The sequence below is a fragment of the Rhinatrema bivittatum genome, chromosome 2, assembly GCF_901001135.1.
Source record: "Rhinatrema bivittatum chromosome 2, aRhiBiv1.1, whole genome shotgun sequence".
Classification (NCBI taxonomy): domain Eukaryota; kingdom Metazoa; phylum Chordata; class Amphibia; order Gymnophiona; family Rhinatrematidae; genus Rhinatrema; species Rhinatrema bivittatum.
In genome coordinates, this window is record NC_042616.1 from 14,388,582 (window position 1) to 14,412,745 (window position 24,164).

Here is a 24,164-nt window from a genome sequence, read left to right on the forward strand (position 1 = left end):
AGGAATCCTTGTCCATCCCTACCTAGATGATTGGCTGATCAGGGCGAAATCACGAGAGGAGAGCCATCGGGCAACCAACAGAGTGATCGCCCTTCTGGAAAGCCTGGGGATGGGTAGTCAACCTAAGCAAGAGTTGCTTACAGCCTTCCCAATCACTGGAATACCTGGGAGTCCGGTTCGACACCCAGGCAGACAAAGTCAGCCTAACCACCAAGAGAAGGTCGAAGCTCCAGACGCATCTACGTTAATTGATGGGAGCCAGCTGGCTCATAGCTTGGGATTACCTACAGGTTCTCGGTCTCATGGCATGGCCCTTGCCCATGGTACCATGGGCAAGGGCCCATATGAGACCGTTACAACACTCCCTCCTCTCTCGGTGGAGCCCACGTTTACAGAACTACACCGTGCATCTACCTCTACCCGCCAGAGTGCGGACCCAGCTACGGTGGTGGTTGCTGTTCGACCACACGAGCAGGGGGTCGAAGATGTCCTCCCCCACGTGGACTCTGTTCACCATGGATGCCAGCCTGAACGGATGGGGAGCACACTGCGAAGATGTCACCGCCCAAGGGCGATGGAACAGAGAAGAGTCGGGGTGGAACATCAACCGCCTAGAGGCATGGGCAGTCCGGTTAGCCTGCCTGCGATTTGCTCACAGACTGCGGAACAGAGCAGTCAGAGTGATGTCCGACAATGCCACCACGGTGGCATACATCAACCGACAGGGCGGAACCAGAAGCCAACAGGTGTCCCTAGAGATAGCCCCGCTGATGGCTTGGGCAGAGGCGAATCTCCAGGACATCTCCGCCGTCCACATTGCCGGAAGGGACAACACCGCGGCAGACTTCCTCAGCAGGGAAAGCCTAAATCCGGGAGAATGGCAGCTGTCCCCCACAGCCTTCCAGATGATTGTGGATCAGTGGGGGACTCCGGACATGGACCTACTAGCGGACAGGTCCAATGCTCAAGTACCCAGATACTTCAGCCGCAAGCGAGATCCGTTCTCTCACGGGATCGACGCCCTGGTTCAGCCATGGCCTCCAGGGACCCTGCTATACGCCTTTCTTCCGTGGCCCCTGCTGGGCGCTCTTATACACAAGATTCAGAGGCCTAGTTCTTCTAGTGGCACCAGACTGGCCAAGAAGACCCTGGTACGCGGACATGAGAAGACTGCTGACAGGGGAGCCCCTTCCCCTGCCTCCTCTCAGGGACCTGCTACGTCAAGGTCCCATCCTCCACGAGGATCCGGCTCAATTCTCTCTTACGGTCTGGCCGTTGAGAGGGCTAGACTGAAGAAAAGAGGTTACTTGGAACCGGTGCTAGATACACTCCTCCAAGCTCGCAAGTTTTCCACATCCCTCACCTGCGTAAGGATCTGGAGAGTATTTGAAGCCTGGTGCGACACTCATGGCACCAATCCACATGCGACCACAATCCCTATTGTTCTGGATTTCCTGCAGGATGGGCTTCAGAAGGGTCTCTCCCTCAGCTCCATCAAGGTTCAGGTGGCTGCGCTGTCTTGCTACGGTCCCAGGAGGGATGGCAAGACCATTGCCACGCACCCAGATGTTTCCCGCTTCCTGAAAGGAGTCAAGCACATTCGTCCGCCACTGAAGTGGCCAGTGCCCCTGTGGAACCTCAACCTTGTTTTGGATTTCCTCGCGGGATCCACCTTCAGACCCCTTCGGGGCCTGTCTCTCCATTTGCTAACTTGGAAGATGGTGTTCTTGCTGGCAGTGTGTTCAGCACGCCGCATCTCAGAGCTACAAGCGCTGTCCTGCCGTGATCCCTTTCTCAGGCTCACTCCAGAGGCTATCCATCTTCGCACGGTTCCCTCCTTTCTACCTAAAGTCTCACAATTTCACCTCAACCAAACCATATCCTTGCCAACCACGGCAGGATTGAAGAAGTCGGAAGAAGGGCGTTTGCTACGCCATCTCGACAGGCAGATTGCTGCCCAGATACCTGGAAATGACAGAAGCAGTACGAAAGACGGACCATCTGTTTGTCCTTCACAGCAGGAAGAAGCAAGGGGAAGCGGCCTCTCGGCCCACCATCGCCTGCTGGATTAAAGAAGTGATCAGAGCGGCCTACGTAGAGTCCGGGAAGTCACCGCCTCTGCAGGTCAAGGCTCATTCTACCAGAGCGCAGGCGGCCTCTTGGGCAGAATCTAGGATGCTGTCGCCCGCGGAGATATGTAAGGCGGCAACATGGTCCTCCCGCCATACCTTCTCCAGATTTTACCGTCTGGATGTCCAGGCCAGGGAGGACACAGCATTTGCGAGGGCAGTCCTATGCGGTCCTCAGGCAGCCTCCCGCCCAGTTCGGGAGTAGCTTTTGTACATCCCACTTGTTCTGAGTCCATCTGCTACACGCTAGGAAATGTTGAGATTACTTACCTGATAATCTCCTTTTCCTTAGTGTATGCAGATGGACTCACCATCCCGCCCGGCTGCCAGTATACATGGGTTTAACCAATTTGAGGTAAGGCATGTCATTTCTTACATGAGAACATCCACTCTACCAGGTGTCAACGCCTTCCGGTTGGGAACGCTGGCGGTCTCCAGTTACTACCAATCGGCCAGAGGAATCCTGTTTCATTAATTATTTGATCGGTCAGTACTCATATATCCATAACAGCTTTTGCAAGGAAGATTACTAAGTTGCTTCACTTCCTGTGGGGGTATATGTACCCGTGCTGACGTCAGATTCGTCTCCAACTGCTAGCACGAGCACACTATACCCACTTGTTCTGAGTCCATCTGCATACACTAAGGAAAAGGAGATTATCAGGTAAGTAATCTCAACATTTCCTCCTACCTATCACTTAGAAATTTCCAAGTAATGTTCAACAGTCTCTCGATTAAAGTAAACCTCAACACAGGAGTGCCACAAGGATCTGCCTTATCAGCTACACTCTTCAACATCTACCTACTACCTATCTGTCAAGCACTACAATGCCTTGGTCTGACCCACTTTCTATACGCTGACGATATACAAATATTGGTCCCTATACAGAATATGCTGAAAGATGCATACGAGAAAACAGCTATCTCTCAGAAATCAAACAGCATCTAACTGACGTGAAACTCAAAATAAATATAGAAAAAAACTGACTTAATCATCCTTGACAAAAGAAAAACCACCACCCCCATGTTACCACTTGAAACAGAAAACCCAAGTTCCTTAATCTCATCTGTAACTCATATGCGAAATCTAGGAATCACCATAGACAAAGAGCTTTCATTCAAAACCCACATAACCAACAAAATTAAGGAAGGATAGCACAAACTACTGATGCTCAGATGTCTCAAACCCTTCCTTGCACAGGATGACTTCAGAATAGTCCTGCAACTACTCATCTTCTCCAACCTAGACTACTGCAATGCTCTACTCCTTGGCCTCCACTTGCTACTATCCATCCTCTCCAGATCCTACAGAACACTGCCGCCAGAGTTCTGACGGGATCAAAAAAACATTAGCACATTACACCAACTCTCATCTCTTTACACTGGCTCCCAATAAAATACCTTGTAGAATACAAAGTACTTACAATCCTGTATAAAATAATCCATGGACACCAAAACAATTGGCTAAGCAAATCCATCGTAATCCACGCTCCAAAACGGAACCTACGCTCAACGAACAAAGGCTTCCTCAAAATCCCTCACGCCAGAACAACAAAACTAAACACATCCCGCGAGAGAGCCATATCCATAGCCAGCCCCACGCTATGGAACTCAATACCAATGGAAATAAGAAATCAACCAAATATCAAAATTTTCAAAAAAGACCTGAAAACCTGGCTTTTCACCAGAGCCTATTCAAACTCACTCTATCAACAAGACCACCAATCAACCACACAATCCAAGCACCAAGAAAAACGCTCCGTCCCTCAATCAATTAAATAACTCCCACCGTTTTGAACACCTAAGACAATGCAACTGACCTCACTTACTACCCCTAGCCTATATGTTATAACAGTTTCTTTTATATGTATCAACATTACCACATGTATGAACTTTGCTGTGATATTGGATTATTAATATGTAATAATTATTTTAATCAACTAACAATCTAACCCCAAAACCTCCCTTCTTTATGACATTTTTGCTGCATTGATGTTTTTGTAACCAGTCTTATTTCTCGAGCACTGTAAACCGTTATGATGGCGAAACCAAATAACAGTATACAAAACACGTTAAATAAATAAGATCTTCCGTCTCACCTGCTGGGGCAGAGATAGATGGACTTCTGTCTCGCTTATTTCAGAGGTAGGTCCAGATCACGTTGGGCCAGTAGGAAGTGATAAGAGAAGGCTATATGTTGGGGTTTTTTTTTGCTTTTCTCCAGAGGCCTTTATGGTTTTTCCGTGCAACTCCCTACGGAAGAGAGTGGCAGTGGAGACTAACTTAAGGAGGCTATTGGGCTTGAAGGCTGTAATTCCTGTTCCCAAATTGCAAGAAAACACGGGCCGCTATCCCATTTATTTTGGGCGTACCCAGAAAGGAGGGGTCCTTTCGGCCCAAAGGAGTCAATCAACATTTGTGGGTGACTCATTTCTGTATGGAAACTCTGCGCTCTGTGTTACTGGCAATGCAATTGGGGGAATTTTTGTGTCTCTAGATCTGCTGCAGGTATTTCTGCATATTCCCATTCGCAAGCAATTTCAATGGTTCCTGCAGTTGCCATTCTGGGACGTCATGATCAGTGTCAGACTTTGTGCTTTGGGCTGGCCACGGCACCCAGGTTCTTTAAGGTCATGGTGGTAGCGGTTGATTCAGGCCAGAAGCATGGAAGAGAGTCACCTTAGTCTCATTACTACAAGAAGGCTGGGTGGTGAACTTGGCTGAAAACCGTTTACAGCCATCTCAGACATGGGAGTAGCCTGGTGTTTGTTTTGATATGAAGCAGGGCAGAGTGTTTCTGGCAGAGAGTCGTATTAAAAGGTGATTGCTTGATTTCAAACTCAGAAAAGGGCCTTTTGCTCAACAGTGTACTTTTTTTCTTCAGAAACTGGGTTTGATGGCAGCCACCTTCGAGGTTGTACCCTGGGTGAGAGAGCACATGCAGCCTCTTCAAAGCATGTTGCTTTCTTGTGGAGTCTGCAGTCTCGGGACTGCATGGTGAGGCTTCGCTTGCCATCTCAAGGAGGGATTTTCCTGTGAAATGCCAGAAGGGTTAGTGCTTATGATAGATGTGAGCCTTCAAGTTTGGGGGGCTCACTGTCAGGTTGCTGGAACACCGAGGATCATCAGTGGAGCATCAATAGGTTGGAAGCACGTGCAGTTCGAATGCCGTGCTTAAGGTCCGCCGAGCGTTTAGAGACTCGGACGGGCAGGATAATGTCGGACAATGTGGCAACTGTGGATTACATCAATCATCAGTCTGGAACCAAACCTAACAAGTGACAGAGGAGATAGATGTTGCTCTGCCATAGCATGAGCACATCTTTTAGATATATTAGTCTGCCACATTACTGGAAAGGGCAATGTAAGGGCCGTCTTGCTCAGGGTTCTGAAGTTCCTTAGTCAAGGAAGGGATCCAAAAATTCTTGGATCGATGCTCTCATTCAGGCATGGCTGTAGGACAGTTTTCACATCATGGACACTAATGGGCATGATTGTTTTGAAAGCTTGCGATAGAAACCCTGCTTCTGGTGGCTATGCTTTGGGCCCGATGGCTGTGGTATGCCGATCTGCAGTGGCTGTTGGTGGGCAGGCCTCTTAGGCTACTGCCCTGGAAGGATGTACGGCTGTAGGGACCCATTCTACATGACAATGCGGGTCGAATTTCTCTTACACGTTGGCTGTGGAGAGGGCTCAAGTTATTGAAGCATCGTTATTCTGCTGCAGTGCTTTCACTTTGCATCAGGCTAAAATAAAAAATATATATATTTCTGTATCTCGGGGCTTATGTGAGAGTTGGGCGAGTTTTTGAGGCCTTGTGTGAGGAGCGAGGTTCTCAGCCTCTCAAAGTGGAAATTTGATCAGTTTTGGAATTTTTCAGGATAGATTGCTTAAAGGCTTGGCCTTCAACTCCTTAAAGGTTCAACTGGCAGCATTCAAATGTTATAGGAACGAGTTCTTGGTGGGTTTTTGTCTCCCCGTCTGGATGTGTGTCCGTTCATGAAGGAAGTTGAGCTTCTTCATCCTCCCTTGTGGCTACCAGTGTCCTTTTGGTAACTTAATCTGATTGTGGATTCCTTTCGAGTCCTACCTTTTCAACTGCAGCATAGCTTCTTCTTGAAGGTACTTATCTTGAAGACTGTTTTGTTCTAGGGGTAATCTGCTCAGCACATCGAGTTTCCGAGCTGCAGGCTTTTTCTTCCCGTGAGCCATTCCTGCCTGAGATTCTGGGCATGGTACAGCTTCGGACTCTACCTTCTTTTGGCCCAAAGTGGTTTCGGAATTTCATTTGACTCTGTTTATTTCCCTGGCCACACTGGACAGGAATACAGAGGAGAGTGAATATCGTCTCTTGCGTACTCTGGCTGTCAAGTGGCATCTGATGCAGTACTTGGAGGTTATTAATCCTCTCAGTAAGTCTGGTCATCTGTGCTCCATGGAGGAGGTATACAGGGTGAGCCAGCGGCGCGGGCAACTTTTGTCTATTGGTTGGAAGTCATCAGCGATCGTCCTTACGCACCCTTCCAGGCATTCTGTTTGATCGTTTGGGCACAGGAGGACGCCTGCTTTAGCATGTGCAATGTTGCTGGGTCCATTGGCAGCTTTGGTACATCCCACTGGTGTGTGCATTAGCTTCCCAAGTGAACAGGATGGAGAATTTCCTATTACCTGATGACATTTTGTATTTAATTTTAATTTTCTTTCCTCTAAGGAAGGCAGGCTGATCCACAATCCACCCTCAGCTACCATTTTGCTTTCATTTTGTCTTCTAGGTACGGACGACGCTGAGTATTATATCTGTTACTCATTTCAGGATTGGTAAGGGTCATGACCAGCTCCTTAGCTTAGTAAATCTTAGCTCTTTTGACTGAGCTCAGAGTTCTCAATTGGTTGGAAGTAAAATCAGTTTGTCCACAGTTTGGCTTTTCCAGAGAATACTTGCGGGCTGATGTTGGGACAGAGCTATATGTCCGTGCCATCAGCTTTTACTCTGTCTCCACCTGCTGGTAGAGGTGCATAACCCATTTGTGTGGATTGACCTGCCTGAATGCAGAAGAAAGGAAATTATCAGGTAAATATTAATTTCTCCTTTCCTTTTCCCTGCAGAGAAGGAAACAAAACAGCTGTTTGAGATTTGGGGCACGATTCCTGTGTGCCCATGGTTTGTAACACCCCTGAATACAGAATTCGTACATCACAGTGGGAGATATGTCACTGCCCAGGACACCAAACTCTTCCTGCCCTGTTAGGATTTAGCACAGCGAGTCCTCCTGATGGAATAGAACCAGATGTTCCTGATGTTCTGGATAATGCGCTTATAGCTTCCTTTTTATTATAATGTGATTAATCCGCGCAATGACATTTCATATTCTCTGTCTCTGGTATTAGAGAATGTTTTCCAGTTTTGATTTGAAAAACCTGGGGGTCTATGGAGGAAACTGACTCTAGGGGCAACACAGAGGGAACAAATCTGGCATTTCCTGGGGGAGAGAGGGGTCCTGGTGTCCTCTGTTCCATGATAAAATGTTAGGAGAATAAATCCAGCTGAGATCTAATGCATCCTGAGCCCCTCCACGTGTCTCTGAGTGTTTCTGGTTTGTGTTTCAGATGCCGGTGACGTTTGAGGACATCGCTGTCTATTTCTCCCAGGAGGAGTGGGGGTATTTAGATGAAGGGCAGAAGGAGCTTTACAGGGAGGTGATGAAGGAGAATTACGAGACCCTCATCTCCCTAGGTAAAAATTGCATTATCTGCATGTTTAGCGGACTCGAGGGCTGATTTACTGAAGGTCGTTTGTGACTTTTCTCCTGTCTCCAGCTCCAGCATTGCTCTGGATCTGAGCTGGCACCTGAGATTGGTTGTTTGTCTCTTTTCACGTGAGACGGCCCCTGCGAGGCAGTCTAGGAATTTATCTCAGATGTCTTACATGAGGCACCTGCTGGGGAGCATCCACAAAGTTTCTCAAGGGACTTGACTGAGCCCTCAGCAGCAGGCCCAGGACTACTCATCTCACCTGCCCTGAATGGGCCAAATTTTAAGTGTTACTCGCTCTAAAAGATGAATACGTGGCCGCACGTGAGCGACATGAATTTCAAAAGCTGCTAATTATTTGCTCGTGCTAAAAAAGGGGCGGGGCCAGCAGTTAAGTGTGTAAATCTGGCGGCCGCTGCTCGTGGCGCACTGTTAGCTGCGTATATTTCCTGCTGCTCCTGATGAGGTGTAAGTCTGCCAAAATCACTTTTTAGGACTAACACGATAGGGTGAGGGGTCTTGCTCAACTGGGGGGGAGTGCAGGATGAAGAACTAGAAGGGTGTGGATGACCCTGAGATAGACTGGGCAAACTGCTGGGCTAATGGGTAAAACTGGGAATGGCTTTAACCTGAGCATGTTTTAAAATCCTCTTCCCTATATGTGTTAAAGCCGACAGATTCTTAAGAAATGTGCTTTACATCTGCTCGAGTACACATGCTGGGCGTATTTTACATCATACACATGTACTTGTGCACGTGATTTAAAACTCCAGCGTATCTTTGCTCACTCGCCCCCAGGTGCACGTACGGTCGCGTGCATTCTTGTTTTACAATTAGCTGAATATGAACAGCAGGATACAAGAGGTCTGAGCTTGCTTCATGACTGTCATTACCCCGTGATATACTTAGCCCTGCACTGATATCATAGGGAGGTTTCAGCTTGTCTGCACACTTCTAGCTGTCTCATGGCCATTTTTCCCTTCTCCCCTACCTACGGATCCATTCTTCTTCCTCTTCCTGACGCTAACCCTACCCAATCTCATTCCCCACTTCTGTCCATTGGGAACATCAGGTGCACTGTCAGCCTCCCATATTCTCCACCTCCTCGGCCATTCTGTCTTCTGCCTTGGCCATTGCTTTACAATGTTTTCTTCCTCTCATTAAGCCATCACCTCTCACCCTAAGAGAATCTGTGTCTTTCCTGTCATCACACCTGCCCTTCTCTGGATATCAATCTCAGTCCTGTCCCTCCATGGTAACTCTCATCCTTCCCCTCCAAGCTTATCCTATCCCCACTCTCCTCCCTCTTTTCTCCCTCTCAGGTTTTATCTATGGCGTATCCGCTCTGTTTCCAGCAAGCTCACCTATGTTCATGACCTCTGATCTCTCATTCTCTCCATCTTCTCTCGCTTCTGTGTTTATCCCGCTGTTATTTTTTATATTCTCTTACAGTTTTCATCTCCAACACTTCCGTGCGGTCATTCCAGGCATCCACCACACTTTCTGTGAACAAAAGATATCTCTTGATATTATTCCTAGTCCCCCCCTTGGAACTTTATATCATGACCTTTTTTTTTTTAGACAGTGCTGGGGAGGAGCCGGCTCTCGTGATACACGTGGGCAACAACGACATAGGAAAATGTGGGAGGGAGGTTCTGGAAACCAAATTTAGGCTTAGGTAGAAAGCTTAAATCCAGTACCTCCAGGGTAGCATTTTCTGAAATGCTCCCTGTTCCACGCGCAGGTCACCAGAGGCAGGCAGAGCTCCAGAGTCTCAATGCGTGGATGAGACGATGGTGCAAGGAAGAGGGATTCAGTTTTGTTAGGAACTGGGGAACCTTTTGGGGAAGGGGGAGTCTCTTCCAAAGAGATGGGCTCCACCTTAACCAGGGTGGAAGCAGACTGCTGGTGCAAACCTTTAAAAAGGAGATAGAGCAGCTTTTAAACTAGAACAAAGGGGAAAGCCGACAGTCGCTCAGCAGCGCATGGTTCGGAGAGAGGTATCTTTAAAGGATACTAATGATGCACTAGAATTAGGGCATCCCGACAGTGAGGTTCCAATAATAAGAAAAGTAGTCCAAGTGCCTGTAACTAAAAACTCACCTGAGCTAAAAAATTCCAACTTATCCCTATCAATTAAAAAGCAGAATGAAAATACAAACAAAAAACAAACTTTTAAATGTTTGTATGCTAATGCCAGAAGTCTAAGAAGTAAGATGGGAGAATTAGAATGTATAGCAGTGAATGATCAATAAAACAAATCGGAAGGCGGTCCCACGTAGCCAACGCAACAAACAACAAGGGGACTACCTTACACCGTGGAAGATTTTATTAAGTGTGCCCTTGTCATTAACTCAAGAAAATTTTTTTATAAACATGAAGGATATAATCATTACCTTACAAACGCAGAGATCTGTCAAGAAGCAAATGGCACTGCAGCTAAAAAAGTCCACTCACTCTGTTGTTGTTTATATGACAAGGACACACTTAATAAAATCTTCCACGGTGTAAGGTAGTCCCCTTGTTGTTTGTTGTGTTAGCAGTGAATGATGACATAGACTTAATTGGCATCTCAGAGACATGGTGGAAAGAGGATAACCAATGGGACAGTGCTATACCGGGGTACAAATTATATCGCAATGACAGAGAGGAGCACCCGGGAGGTGGTGTGGCGCTTTATGTCCAGGATGGCATAGATTCCAACAGGATAAACATCCTGCATGAGACTAAATGCAAAATTGAATCTTTATGGGTAGAAATCCCTTGTGTGTCGTGGAAGACTATCGTGATAGGAGTATACTACCGTCTACCTGGTCAAGATTGTGAGACGGGCAGTGAAATACTAAGAGAAACTAGGGGAGCTAACCAAATTGGTAGTGCAGTAATAATGGGAGACTTCAATTACCCCAATATTGACTGGGTAAATGTATCATCGGGTCACGCAAGAGAGATAACGTTCCTGGATGGAATAAATGATAGCTTTATGGAGCAATTGGTTCAGGAACCGACGAGAGAGGGAGCAATTTTAGATCTAATTCTCAGTGGAGCACAGGATTTGGTGAGAGAGGTAACAGTGGTGGGGCCGCTTGGCAATAGTGATCATATGATAAAATTTGAATTAATGACTGGAAGAGGAACAGTATGCAAATCCACGGCTCTCGTGCTAAACTTTCAAAAGGGAAACTTTGATAAAATGAGAAAAATTGTTAGAAAAAAACTGAAAGGAGCAGCTAGAAAAATAAAAAGTGTGCAAGAGGCGTCATTGCTAAAAAAAACCCAAAAAACATTTTAGAAGCACAGTCCAGATGTATTCCACACATTAAGAAAGGTGGAAAGAAGGCAAAACGATCACCGGCATAATCCTTGTGCGCATAAGTTACACGCACAAGGGCCGTGCGCACAAGGTATACGCGCGTCGCATGCCTACCGGGCTGAGCACATACTCAAAAGCTGGGCGCACAACCCACACGCGCATCTTAGACGCGCCGGAGCGCATAAGAGTTTATGCGCCGGCAACCATGGCACCACCAGAAATGGAGATAAAGGCTCAAGGCCTCTGCCCAGCATGCCATATCAGGGCCGCACAAAGCGAAGAGGCCAACGCCCTGTGCGCTCAGTGCGAGTAGACCCTGGGAGAATCCAGCCCCAGGGCAAGTCCCACCCAGGGCCGAGTAATAGTTCCTCAGTGGGTACCCCGGACCTAGCAAATCCCAGCGGGACACCCCCCCAGATGGGGAGCCCCAGGGACCCAATGCCTCTCAGCTTGGATCCAGCGTCTATCTCATGGGTGGAGTTCTTCAAAGGGCTACACATCTTTGTTCACATGCAAACGAAACCCCTGGCTGATCAGCCATATCTTCCGCCAGAGGACCTTTATGCCCCCAGGCCCCTCGAGACCTAGACAAAGGTTTCCACCACCCAGCAGCCCCACCTAAGGGGACACAGACAACTCTGAAGAGGAAGCAGAGCCCCTAGAAGAGGGGGAACTCCCCCCGGGGACAGAACCACACCAAACCATGAGACGCTTCTTCACCAAGGACGAGCTCCCTGACCTGGTCACCCACAGAATGAAGGAGCTTGTTATCCCGGACACAAGTGCCTCGGGGGAACCTAAGACGAATCCCCTGCTAGAGGGTCTCTGCCAGACCTCCCGCCATTACCCGCTATTACAAGCCGTCCAGCAGCTAATTGATCTGAAATGGAGCGCTCCAGAGTTCCATATTTATTTATTTTTATTTATTTATTTAAGGTTTTTTTATACCGGCATTCGAGAACTCGTTCACATCATGTCGAGGTGGAGTTTGGGAAGGCTTGCCTGAAAAGCCATGTCTTAAGCCTTTTCCTAAAGGTTAGGAGGCACGGTTCATTTCTGAGATCTGGTGGGATAGAGTTCCATAGCGGTGGGCCTGCTGTGGAAAGGGCTCGGTCTCTCAAGGTTCAGTGATTAGTGGTTTTTACAGGTGGAACAAGGAGGCATCCTCTGTAGGCTTCCCTGGTCGGTCTTGTGGATTTGTGTAAATGGGGAGGAATTTGTAGGTCGATTATGGTATGTTGGTGAATGATTTTGTATAACAAGGTGATAGATTTGTAGATGACTCTGAAATGGATTGGTAACCAGTGGAGGTCTTGAAGGACTGGAGAGATGTGGTCTCTTTTCCTGGTGTTTGTTAGTAGACGGGCTGCTGCATTTTGAACCATTTGGAGCGGTTTTGTATATGAGGAGGGGAGGCCAAGAAGAGTCGAGTTGCAGTAGTCTAATTTGGAGAAAATGAGGGCTTGGAGAATGGTTCTGAAGTCTTTGGCGTGGAAGAGTGGTCTTATCCTTTTTAAAACTTGCAGTTTATAGAAGCAGTCTTTGGTAGTTTTGTTGATGTGGGCTTTGAAGTTCAATTTATTGTCGATTAGCACACCTAGATCCCTTACATGAGTGGTTTGTAGGTTGGTTGAGAGACAGACTGTGGGATTGTTTTCGGGAGTTATGAGTAGAACTTCAGTTTTAGATGAGTTTAGTACCAGATTAAGGCTGTTGAGGAGGCTTTTAATTTCTAGGTGGCAGGATTCCCAGAATTCGTGGGTTTTTGAGTAGGATTCTTTGATAGGGATCAGGATCTGGATGTCGTCCGCATAGAGAAAGTGTATTAAGTTGAGGTTGGTGAGGAGTTGGCAGAGTGGAAGGAGGTAAATATTAAAGAGTGTAGGGGATAAAGAGGAACCTTGTGGGACTCCGATGGTCGAGTCGTGGCGTGATGATTCTTTGTTCTGGATTTTTACCTTGTAGCCTCTGTTGGTTAGAAATGATTTGAACCAGGAGAGTGCTAATCCAGAGATTCCTATAGCAGCTAACTGTTTGATGAGGATCGCGTGATTTACGGTATCGAAAGCTGCTGAAAGGTCCAGAAGGACCAGTAGAAAGGATTGTCCTTTGTCTGTACCTAGGATGAGGAGGTCTGTTAGGGATGTAAGTAGGGATTCTGTGCCGCGATTTTTGCGGAATCCATGTTGTGAGGCGGATAGCAGTTTGTTATCTTCAATGAAGTCCGATAGTTGGGAGTTCACAAGCTTTTCCATAATCTTAGCTATGATAGGGAGATTAGCTATTGGGCGGTAATTGTTGGGGTCTTTTAGGTCCAGGTTGGGTTTTTTTTAAAGTGGTTTGAGTGATGCTTGTTTGAGGTCTTCTGGGAAGGAACCTTGGGAAAGTGAACAGTTGATGATGTCAGCCAATGTTTTGGAGATGGTGTCTGGTATTGTGAGGAGAAGTTTTGTGGGTATATGGTCCGCTGGGTGCGAAGATGGTTTCATTTTTCTAAGGATGGTTTGGATTTCGGAGGAGGAGGTAGGTTCAAACATTTCTAGGTGAGTGTTTTTGATGTGAGGCATTAGAGCTTGTGTTAGGGGAGCGATATTGGAGGGAAGTTGAGTGAGAAGATTGGTGATTTTGTTTTGAAAGAAGAGAGCGAGTTCATCTGCTTTGGCTTGAGCTTGATTACTGGGGCATTCTGGTGAGGGAACTTGGGTGAGGGTATTCAAAGGGAGACGAGCTATGGCAGCCATGTACCCCCTGGACCCGGCGACCAAAGAGCTTCTCGCATGCCCAAGAGTTGATGCCATGGTCTGTGCGGTCTCGAAGCGCAGTACTATCCCAGTGGAGGGAGGAGCAGCGCTCAAAGATGCACATGACCAGCATCTGGAATCCATTCTTAAACAGTCTTTTGACGTAGCCGCTATGTCCCTACAAATAGCGATCTGCACCATAGTGACACGTGCCTGCTTATCTCAGACCAGGAGTAACACCCCTGGAGAAGTAATGGAACCAGTAGTATCATTCCTAGCAGACGCTGCTTTCAATCTAGTACGCACGGTGGCCAGAGGAGTGTCATCTGCGGTGGCTGCCAGGAGACAACTCTGGCTCCGAAGCTAGTCGGCCGACACATCTTCCAAAACTCGCCTCACAAGAATGCCCTTCAAAGGATCCCTCCTGTTTGGCCAACAAATGGGGCGAGTCCCCATTGCTGCGCCTGCCGGAGGACAGGATGAAGAGAAACCAGCGACCCTTTCCCAGTCCTCCAGGGGCAGAAGTTCACAGTGCTTCAATCCATACAGAAGCAACTATCAAGTGCCCCGCTCTATGGGCAGGAACCAGTTCTTTCGGAAAAAGCACAAGAGGGGAACCAGCTCGAGTATAGGCCCCAGCCATACAATGAGATTCAGCCGACCCATCCAAGGGAAGAAGTCATAGGGGGCAGACTAGCCCTATTCTATCACAGATGGGACAAGATAACTTTGGACAAGTGGGTCCTAGTCATCGTTCGGGAGGGGTACTACCTGGATTTTCTGCGAACCCCTCTGGACAAGTTTGTGGAGTTCCCCTGCCACGACCTTACCAAGAGGGCGGCAGTGGAAGATACACTGACCAGAGTACTGGCCCTCGAGGCCAATAACCCCAGTGCCTCCACAAGAAATAAATACTGAGCATTATTCCATTTATTTTATCGTCCCCAAGAAAGATGGGATGATCAGATTCATCCTGGACCTCAATTCGGTCAACCGCCACCTGAGGATTCCCCGCTTCCACATGGAAACCCTACGCTCCGTAATAAGGGCGATACAACTGGGAGAGTTTCTCACATCCCTGGATCTTTCGGAGGCCTACCTAAACATCCCAATTCATCAGGAACACCAGCGCTATCTTCGCTTCAAAATCCTGGACCGTCACTACCAGTTCCAGGCACTACCCTTCGGGTTAGCCACAGCGCCCCGGACGTTCACCAAGATCATAGTGGTGGTAGCGGCAACACTGAGGAAGGAAGGAATCCTCGTACATCCTTACCTAGACGATTGGCTGATCAGGGCGAAATCCCCAGAGGAAAGCCGCCAAGCAACCAACTGAGTCAAAACTCTACTGGAGAGCCTAGGATGGGTGGTCAACACAAACAAAAGTTGGCTGCAGCCTTCACAGTCTCTACCTAGGAGTCCGATTCGACATCAAAGAAGACAAGGTCAGCCTGACTCCCACAAGGAGATCAAAACTGTGGAACCGGTAACGAGGCCTGCTGAGCGAACCTCGCCCCACAGCATGGGATTACCTACAAGTCCTCGGTCTGATGATATCCACACTGGAAGTACTGCCATGGGCGCGAGCTCACATGAGACCCCTGCAGCGCTCACTTATATCACGATGGAATCCACTGTCTCAGAACTATGGCGTACGGCTATCACTCCCGGGCAGAGTCCGGACCCAGGTACGTTGGTGGCTACAGGTCAGCCACCTGAGCCGGGGAACAAGACAATCCTCCCCAACCTGGACCCTGCTCACCACCGACGCCAGCTTACGAGGATGGGGAGCACACTGCGAGGAATTACCCGCCCAAGGGCAGTGGAACGCAGAAGAGTCGGGATGGAACATCAACCACCTAGAAGCGCGGGCGGTCAGACTAGCCTGCCTACGATTCGTTCACAGACTCCGAGAAAAAGCAGTCAGAGTAATGTCAGATAACGCCACAACAGTGGCCTACATCAACCGGCAGGGGGGAACCAGAGGCCAACAGGTGTCTCTGGAAATAGACCCCCTAATGCAGAGCTTTCCAAACTTTTCATGTTGGTGACACACTTTTTAGACAAACATAATTTCGGGACACAGTAATTCAGTCTACTAGCAAACCAGAGGTTAAAGGTTAAACGAACGAAATGTATTTTGACAATTTACGTATGTTTCCTTAAATATATACATAATAAAATGTTTCACGACACAACCTATCTTGTGAAAACCTTTCATTTATATTAAAAATATATAATATTCCAAGATTAATGTTATTATTCTAATTTATGAATAACAATAATAAAACAAAGTTATTGTGTTATTCAATTTACCTCTTTAATGAGATATATGAGCTTGATGGGATGAACACAGCTTTTGAATATTTGGTGTTAATAAAGTCCAAAGGGTCTTCTGCGTAATTTTAAAAAGCTGGCCAGTTTCACACTATATAATTATTTGATAGCCTCATTCAACTAATTCTATATGGCTATGAGAGTGAAGTCTGGAATTTATAGGAAGGGACAGAATGTCAATATAAATCCTGCACCTCCAGTTCTGTAACTCTCTGCATCCACTGAAATTCCCCCAAACAATGGAGCTTGGATGTTTCCCTTACAGCTCATCATACTAAAAGATATTTTCAAATGCTGGTGTCACCTCACAGTGGGGCAGATTTTAAATACTTGTGCGAGTGCGTACTTTTGTTCGCTCAGCAGGCGCGAACAAAAGTACGCTGGATTTTATAAGATACGCGCTTAGCCGCGTGTATCTTATAAAATCCGGGGTCGGCGCGCGCAAGGCTGCGCAAAATCGGCAGCCTACGCGTGCCGAGCCGCGCAGCCTGCCTCCGTTCCCTCCGAGGCCTCGGAGGGAACTTTCCTTCGCCCTTCCCCCTCCCTTCCCCGGCCCTATCTAAACCCCCCCCCTTACCTTTGTCGGCAAAGTTACGCCTGTTGACCGGCAGCCCCCCTCCGGTCCCGGGGGCTGGTCCGGAGGCCTCGACCACGCCCCCGGGCCCGCCCCCGAAACGCTGCGTCGTTTCGGGAACGCCACGGACACGCCCCCTCCCCTTTTTGAAAGCCCCGGGACTTACGTACGTCCCGGGGCTTTACGCGCGCCGGCAGCCTATGCAAAATAGGCGCGCCGGTGCGGGAGGGCCCTGCACGCGTAAATCTGGCCGGATTTACGCGCGCAGGGGGTTTAAAATCCGCCCCAGTAAGCGCAGCACAAACACCTTCCACTGCCAGGCACATTGTGAACTAAAATAAAATCTCGCAAAAAAAGACACTCAAAATCTATACTGCAATCCCATTGTAACATAACAGTAATAACACCAAGGACTCAAACAACAATAACCCTACCTGTGAAAAAGCAAGGGTAAATATTACACTGGGTCCTAGAATACCAATACACCACCTACTGAGGAAACAAAACAAACCAGATTGCTATAGATCCCTATGCTAGCAGAATCTCTCATCATGGTCACACACACAGAGCAGAGACAGACCTTCACCAAATACAGAATACAAAATAAAGGAGCACAAATTAGACAAAAACTGAAATGGAAACCCCAAGAAGCCAGACTCTGTGTATTAACAATGGAAAAACAGAACCACCATTCCTCATAAAACAAATAAAATCAAGAAACATAAAGCATCAGTTATAATAGTAAAACCATACTAATAAAAGAATATTTTAAAACTACTGATAAATAGAATTTCTATTAATTAAAATCATATACATTTTTTACAATTTCCCAAACACCAATAAAATATTTCAAAACAGCACATATATCAAATAACACCCAATAATTAAAACTAATAAGGATTTTAAAAAGCTCCTGCTGTCCCTATGTGGGAGCTCTTGATTTCCAGTCACCCTGATATTGTCCAGGATTAGGAGGTTATCCTCTCTCACACAGACTCACATGTCCATTCTTTCTCACACATACACTGTCACATACATACACATTCATGCTCTTATACCCACCATAACCTCTCGCTCTCACAGACACTGACACACTCTCAGGCTCTAAGACACTCTCTTCCCCTCCATACACACCCTCCACACAAACTCTTACTCCCCTGGATTTTCTCATACACACTCTCTCTGGCTTCCTCACATACACACAAACACACACACCCAGGCAAGTTCCCAATCATTCTCACAAAAACACACACAAACACACACACCCAGGCAAGTTCCCAATCATTCTCACACAAACACACACACCCAGGCAAGTTCCCAATCATTCTCACAAAAACACACACAAACACACACACCCAGGCAAGCTTCCAGTCATTCTCACACACTGAAACTGACCCCCAGGCAGGCTCCCATTCATTTTCACACCACTCCCTCCCCATCCCCCAGGCATGCACACATTCATTCTCACACACACAGACCCCCAGGCAGGCACCAATTCATTCTCACACACACACATATACTACACACAGGCAGGCACCTATTCTCACACATACAAACCCCAGGAAGACACCCATACATTCTCATACACAGACACACCCTCAGGCAGGCACCCATGCATTCACACACATACACCCCCAGGCAGACTCCCATTCATACACATGCACACTAAAGGCAGACCCCATCTCTTTCTTTTGCCAGCAACCTCGGAGCCTCTCTCATTCCTCTGCTGTCACTGTCACTGATGCCGCATGGTTATTGGGGAGGCGCCGATTGCTGCTATTGGCACTGAAGCCCATTCTGCTGCCTCCTCTCTGCAGGCCCCGTGGGTTTCCACTTCCTCCATGTTGATCTCATACATTGTGAGATCCATATAGAGAAAGTGCTACTCTTGCACATTACCAAAGATTACATGTGCCAATCAGTAAAAAGTAATTTATTTCTTTTTTTTTACCTTTGCTGTCTGAACTTAGTTTTCTAATCGGTTGGTCACAGGCTTTTTTGTTCCACCAATTCCTTTCATATTGTCTTTTTTTCTATTTCTTTTCTCTCCATCTATCTTCTTCCCTCAAACATTCAGTCAGGTTCTCATTCTCACATGCTTTCTCTCTCTCGCTCTCTCTCTCTCACACACACAGGCTCTCACTCTCACATGCTCTCTCTCATACAATCATTCATACACACAGTCTCTCTCTTGCACATGCTGTCTGACTCTCACACACCCATGCTCTCTCTCACTCCCACATGCTGTCTTGCTCAAGCACAGACTCTCACTATCACATGCTGTCTCTCTCACACACATACAGGTTCTCACATGCTGTCTCTGCAAACATTCAGGTCCTCACTCCCACATCTCAACGCACCTCATACACGCACCCAATCTCTCAACGCACCTCATACAGGCACCCAATCTTTCAACGCACCTCATACAGGCACCCAATCTCTCAACTCACCTCATACATGCACCCAATCTCTCAACTCACCTCATACACGCACACAATCTCTCAACTCACCTCATACACGCACACAATCTCTCAACTCATCTCATACACACACTCTACGGGCCCTCAGCCTCTCTCTTATCTCTGGGCCTCCTCTTCACGGGTCGCTGCAGGACGGGCTCTGCAGCGGCCCTGATCTTCTTGGGCCGATCGCGGCGGCGGCCCTGATCTTTTCGGACCGATTCGCGGTGGGGGCTCTGATCTTTTCAGACTGATCCACGGTGGGGGCCCTGCTACCAGGCCTCCTCCTCTTCTCGCACGCTGTAACAACGCTGCTCCTCTTCTGCACGCGGCTGATGCTCCTCCCCCTTTCTGCCCGTCCGGCTTCGGCAACATTTTCCTTCTGGGGCCGCGTGGGCAGGAAAGGGGAGGAGCATCTGCACGTTTCGACATGACTTTGTTCTTCGGGCCGTGGTGACGTGAGCTCCACCACGGCCCTGCCAATCTTCCTGCTGTGTGTCTGCGGCACACAGCACAGCGATTCTTTACTGCTCGGCCGCCAGTGGGATGAGGTCCACCAGCGGCCGCATTGGCTCCCACTTGCCGGTGTGTCACGTGCACCGGGCTTGCGCGACACACTGGCACACTGCAGGTGACACACTAAAGTGTCGCTACACACACTTTGGAAAGCTCTGCCCTAATGGCTTGGGTGGAAGTAAATCTCCATGAGGTCTCGGCCGTCCGCATCGCCGTAAAAGACAACGTCATGGTGGACTACCTCAGCAGGGAAAGTCTAGACCCAGGAGAATGGAAGCTGTCGTCTGCAGCGTTCCAGTTGATACTGAATCGCTGGGGGACACCAGACATGGATCTTCTGGCAAATCGATCCAACGCCCAAGTACCCGGGAACCTCAGTCCCAAGGGATCGATGCCCTGGTACAGACATGGCCACAGGGGACCCTATGATACACCTTCCCACCGTGGCCCCTAGTGGGCGCAATCATTCACAAGATACAGCTACACAGGGGACTAGTTCTGGTGGCCCGGACTGGCCAAGAAGACTGTGGTACGCAGACATGAGAAGACTACTGGCAGGGAACCCCCTGCCACTGCCTCCACACAGAAAATTGCTTCAACAAGGACCGATCCTCCACGAGGATCCAGCTCAATTCTCTCTTACGGCCTGGCCATTATTGAGAGGGCTCACCTGAGAAAGCGGATACTCAGGGGCTGTAATCGACACCCTCCTCCGAGCATGCAAGTTCTCCACATCGTTAACATACATAAGGATTTGGAGAGTATTTGAAGCCTGGTGCGAAGATCACAACATCAAGCCACGCTCATTTAAAATTCCCGTGATCCTGGAATTCTTACAGAATGGGCTACAGTAGGGGGCTGTCCCTCAACTCCATCAAGGTACAGGTTGCCGTATTGTCATGCTACGGCTCCTAGAGCGAGGGCGACAGCATAGCCTCTCACCCGGATGTGTCATGCTTCTGAAAGGAGTCAAACACATCCGCCCACCACTAAAGAGGCCGGTACCTCTGTGGAACCTCAACCTGGTCCTGGATTTACTAGCCGGAACCTCCTTCAGACCCCTCCGAGGTCTGTCCCTCCGCCTGTTAACTTTAAAGACAGCTCTTCTGCTGGCAGTTTGTTCAGCCCGCCGCATTTCAGAACTACAAGCACTGTCCTACTGTGAGCCATTCCTCAGGCTCACCCCGGGATCCATCCAACTACGCACGGTCCCTTCGTTCCTTCCCAAAGTGGTATCACACTTCCATCTTAACCAAACCATCTCGCTACCATCGCCGGATGACTTGAAGAATTCGGAAGCAGCTCGTAGTCTACGCCACCACAATATCGGCAGATTCCTTTCCAGATATCTGGAAATGTCGGAATCCGTACGAAAAACAGACCACCTTTTCGTCCTTCACAGCGGGAAGAGACAATGGGAAGTGGCCTCACGGGCTACCATAGCCCGCTGGATCAAGGAAGTCATCAAGGCACCCTGCGTAGAAGCAGGCAAGTCACTACCTCTACAGGTCAAGGCCCATTATTTATTTATTTAACAGTTTTATATACCGACCTTCATAGTAAATAACCATATCGGATCGGTTTACAATAAACAAGAATATAACTGGGGTAGCAATTCAAGTAAACGAAAGGTAAACAATAGGTAGGAATGAGTCAAAGTTACAATCAACAGGGTAAGAGAACTTGGAAGCTTGCAGGAAGCTGGAAGGAAGACAAGGCAGGAAATATATAAATACAAAGTGATAACATAGTGCGTTCGGGTTAAAGCTTAATGGTGCTTTAATCTGGAAGAGTCAGAGTCCATTCGTGAGAATAAACACCGTGACGGGTAAGCGTGAAGGACAACTAGTGCTTGTCTGGTGGGTCGGCGAAGGCTTGGTGAAAGAGCCAGGTTTTAAGTCGTTTTCTAAAAGTTAACAGGCAAGGCTCTACTCTGAGCCTCTACTCTGAGGCTCTACCAGAGCCTAGGCAGTATCCTGGGCAGAAACCAGAATGCTGTCACCTGCCGAGATCTGCAGGGCGGCGACATGGTCCTCCATCCACAACTTCTCCAGATTCTACCGTCTGGATGTTCAGGCTCGGTAGGACATGGCATTTGCAAGGGCAGTACTAAGGGGGCCACAGGCAGCCTCCCACCCGCTTCAGGAGTAGCTTTTATAAGTCCATCTGCTACATGCTAGGAAATGGAGAAATTACTTACTTGATAATTTGGTTTTCCTTAGTGTAGGCAGATGGACTCAGCATCCCACCCTTGGCTGTTGTTACACATGGAATTTCGAATGAATCAAGGGTAAGCCATGTTTTCATTCATCTAGGGCACCCACCCTACCAGGGTGTCGATGCTTTATGGTTGAGTACACTGGCAGTCTCCAACTATAGTCAATTCAACCAGTTCAAGCTAATCAAGTTATAAAGTTTAACCAAGTTATGAACTTATTCAAGTTAGTCAAATTAGTCTGTCACACATATATCCACAATGCTTTTCGAGGAGAATACTGAAGAGCTGCACTTCCTGCAGGGGTATATATACAATGGGCTGATGTCAGATTGAAATCTGATCCGTCTCCAACTGCTATCAGGAGTACACTATACCCATTGGACCTGAGTCCATCTGTGTACACTAAGGAAAACAAAATTATCAGGTAAGTAATTTCTCCATTTTCTCAGTGGAAGGGAGTGGGCAGTGGAGTGCCTCAGGCATCTGTATTGGGACCCTTACTTTTCAATATATTTATAAATGATCTGGAAAGAAATACATCGAGTGAGGTAATCAAATTTGCAGATGATACAAAATTGTTCAGAGTAGTTAAATCACAAGCAGATTGTGATAGATTGCAGGAAGACCTTGTGAGACTGGAAAATTGGGCATCAAAATAGCAGATGAAATTTAATGTGGATAAGTGCATCGTGATGCATATAGGGAAAAATAACCCATGCTATAGTTACACAATGTTGGGTTCCATATTAGGTGCTACAACCCAAGAAAGAGATCTAGGCGTTGTAGTGGATTACACATTGAAATCATTTGTTCAGTGTGCTGCGGCAATCAAAAAAGCAAACAGAATGTTGGGAATTATTAGAAAGGGAATGGTGAATAAAACGGAAAATGTCATAATGCCTCTGTATTATCGCTCCATGGTGAGACCGCACCTTGAATACTGTGTACAGTTCTGGTCGCTGCATCTCAAAAAAGATATAATTGCGATGGAGAAGGTACAGAGAAGGGCTACTAAAATGATAAGGGTGGTGGAAGGGCTACCAAAATGATAAGGGTGGTGGAACAGCTCCCCTATGAGGAAAGACTAAAGAGGTTAGGACTTTTTAGCTTGGAGAAGAGACGGCTGAGGGGGGGATATGATAGAGGTGTTTAAAATCATGAGAGGTCTAGAAACAGGTAGATGTGAATCGGTTATTTACTCTTTCGGATAATAGAAAGACTAGGGGGCACGCCATGAAGTTAGCATGGGGCACATTTAAAACTAATCAGAGAAAGTTCTTTTTTACTCAACACACAATTAAACTCTGGAATTTGTTGCCAGAGGACGTGGTTAGTGCAGTTAGTATAGCTGTGTTTAAAAAAGGATTGGATAAGTTCTTGGAGGAGATGTCCATTAAATGCTATTAATTAAGTTGACTTAGAAAATAGCCATTGATATTACTAGCAACAGTAACATGGAATAGACTTAGTTTTTGGGTACTTGCCAGGTTCTTATGGCCTGGATTGGCCATTGTTGGAAACAGGATGCTGGGCTTGATGGACCCTTGGTCTGACCCAGTATGACATCTTCTTATGTTCTTATGACCTTTGCTCTACAAATTAGTTTCCATTCAAAAGAAGTTTACGGGGGCGCTCTCGCCGCGGAGCAAGATGGCCGCGTGACTCTGAGCTCCTGCCGTCCTCGAGCCTTCCCGCTGACCTCAGAGCGCTATAAAACCGTTGCGGTTTTGCAGCACTACCCCCATGATGGCACAAAAAAAGAAAGGACCGGATTTTAAGCAGTTTGCCTTTACTAAGAGTGCCGGTGAGGGAGACGGGCCCAGTGGAGAAATGGAAGCCCCAGCCTCAAGTAAACAGCCGCCCGGAGGAGAGCTTGCAGTGGAGGAGGAGGGACAGTCGGCGTCGGATCTCCCCACAAGAGAAGAGTTTCGCCGCTGGTTTGCTGAAATGAGGAAAGAAATGAAGGATAACAAAAAGGAACTTTTATCAGCAGTAGCGGACCTGCGGGAGGAAATGGCTGAAATCGGGAGGCGAGTGGATGACTGTGACATCCGTTTAGAGGCACAAGAAATAAAAATGGCAGCGCTGCAGAGAGACTCTGAGCAAGCAACCACTGAAGTTGCAGC

At 47.7% G+C, this 24,164-nt stretch overlaps 1 protein-coding gene across 5 annotated transcripts in view; it reads left to right on the forward strand.

Annotated features, from left to right (window-relative positions):
- Positions 1 to 24,164, forward strand: part of LOC115083576 (oocyte zinc finger protein XlCOF6-like) — a 94,129-nt gene that overhangs the window by 13,952 nt on the left and 56,013 nt on the right. For 3 of the 5 annotated variants that reach the window (XM_029587481.1, XM_029587477.1, XM_029587482.1), the window contains one exon: positions 7,737 to 7,863. In XM_029587481.1, the coding sequence (XP_029443341.1) occupies positions 7,737 to 7,863 (127 nt within the window). Of the gene's footprint in view, positions 1 to 7,733; positions 7,864 to 24,164 lie in introns of those variants that run through there. The other 2 variants (XM_029587480.1, XM_029587484.1) reach the window with 2 other exon arrangements.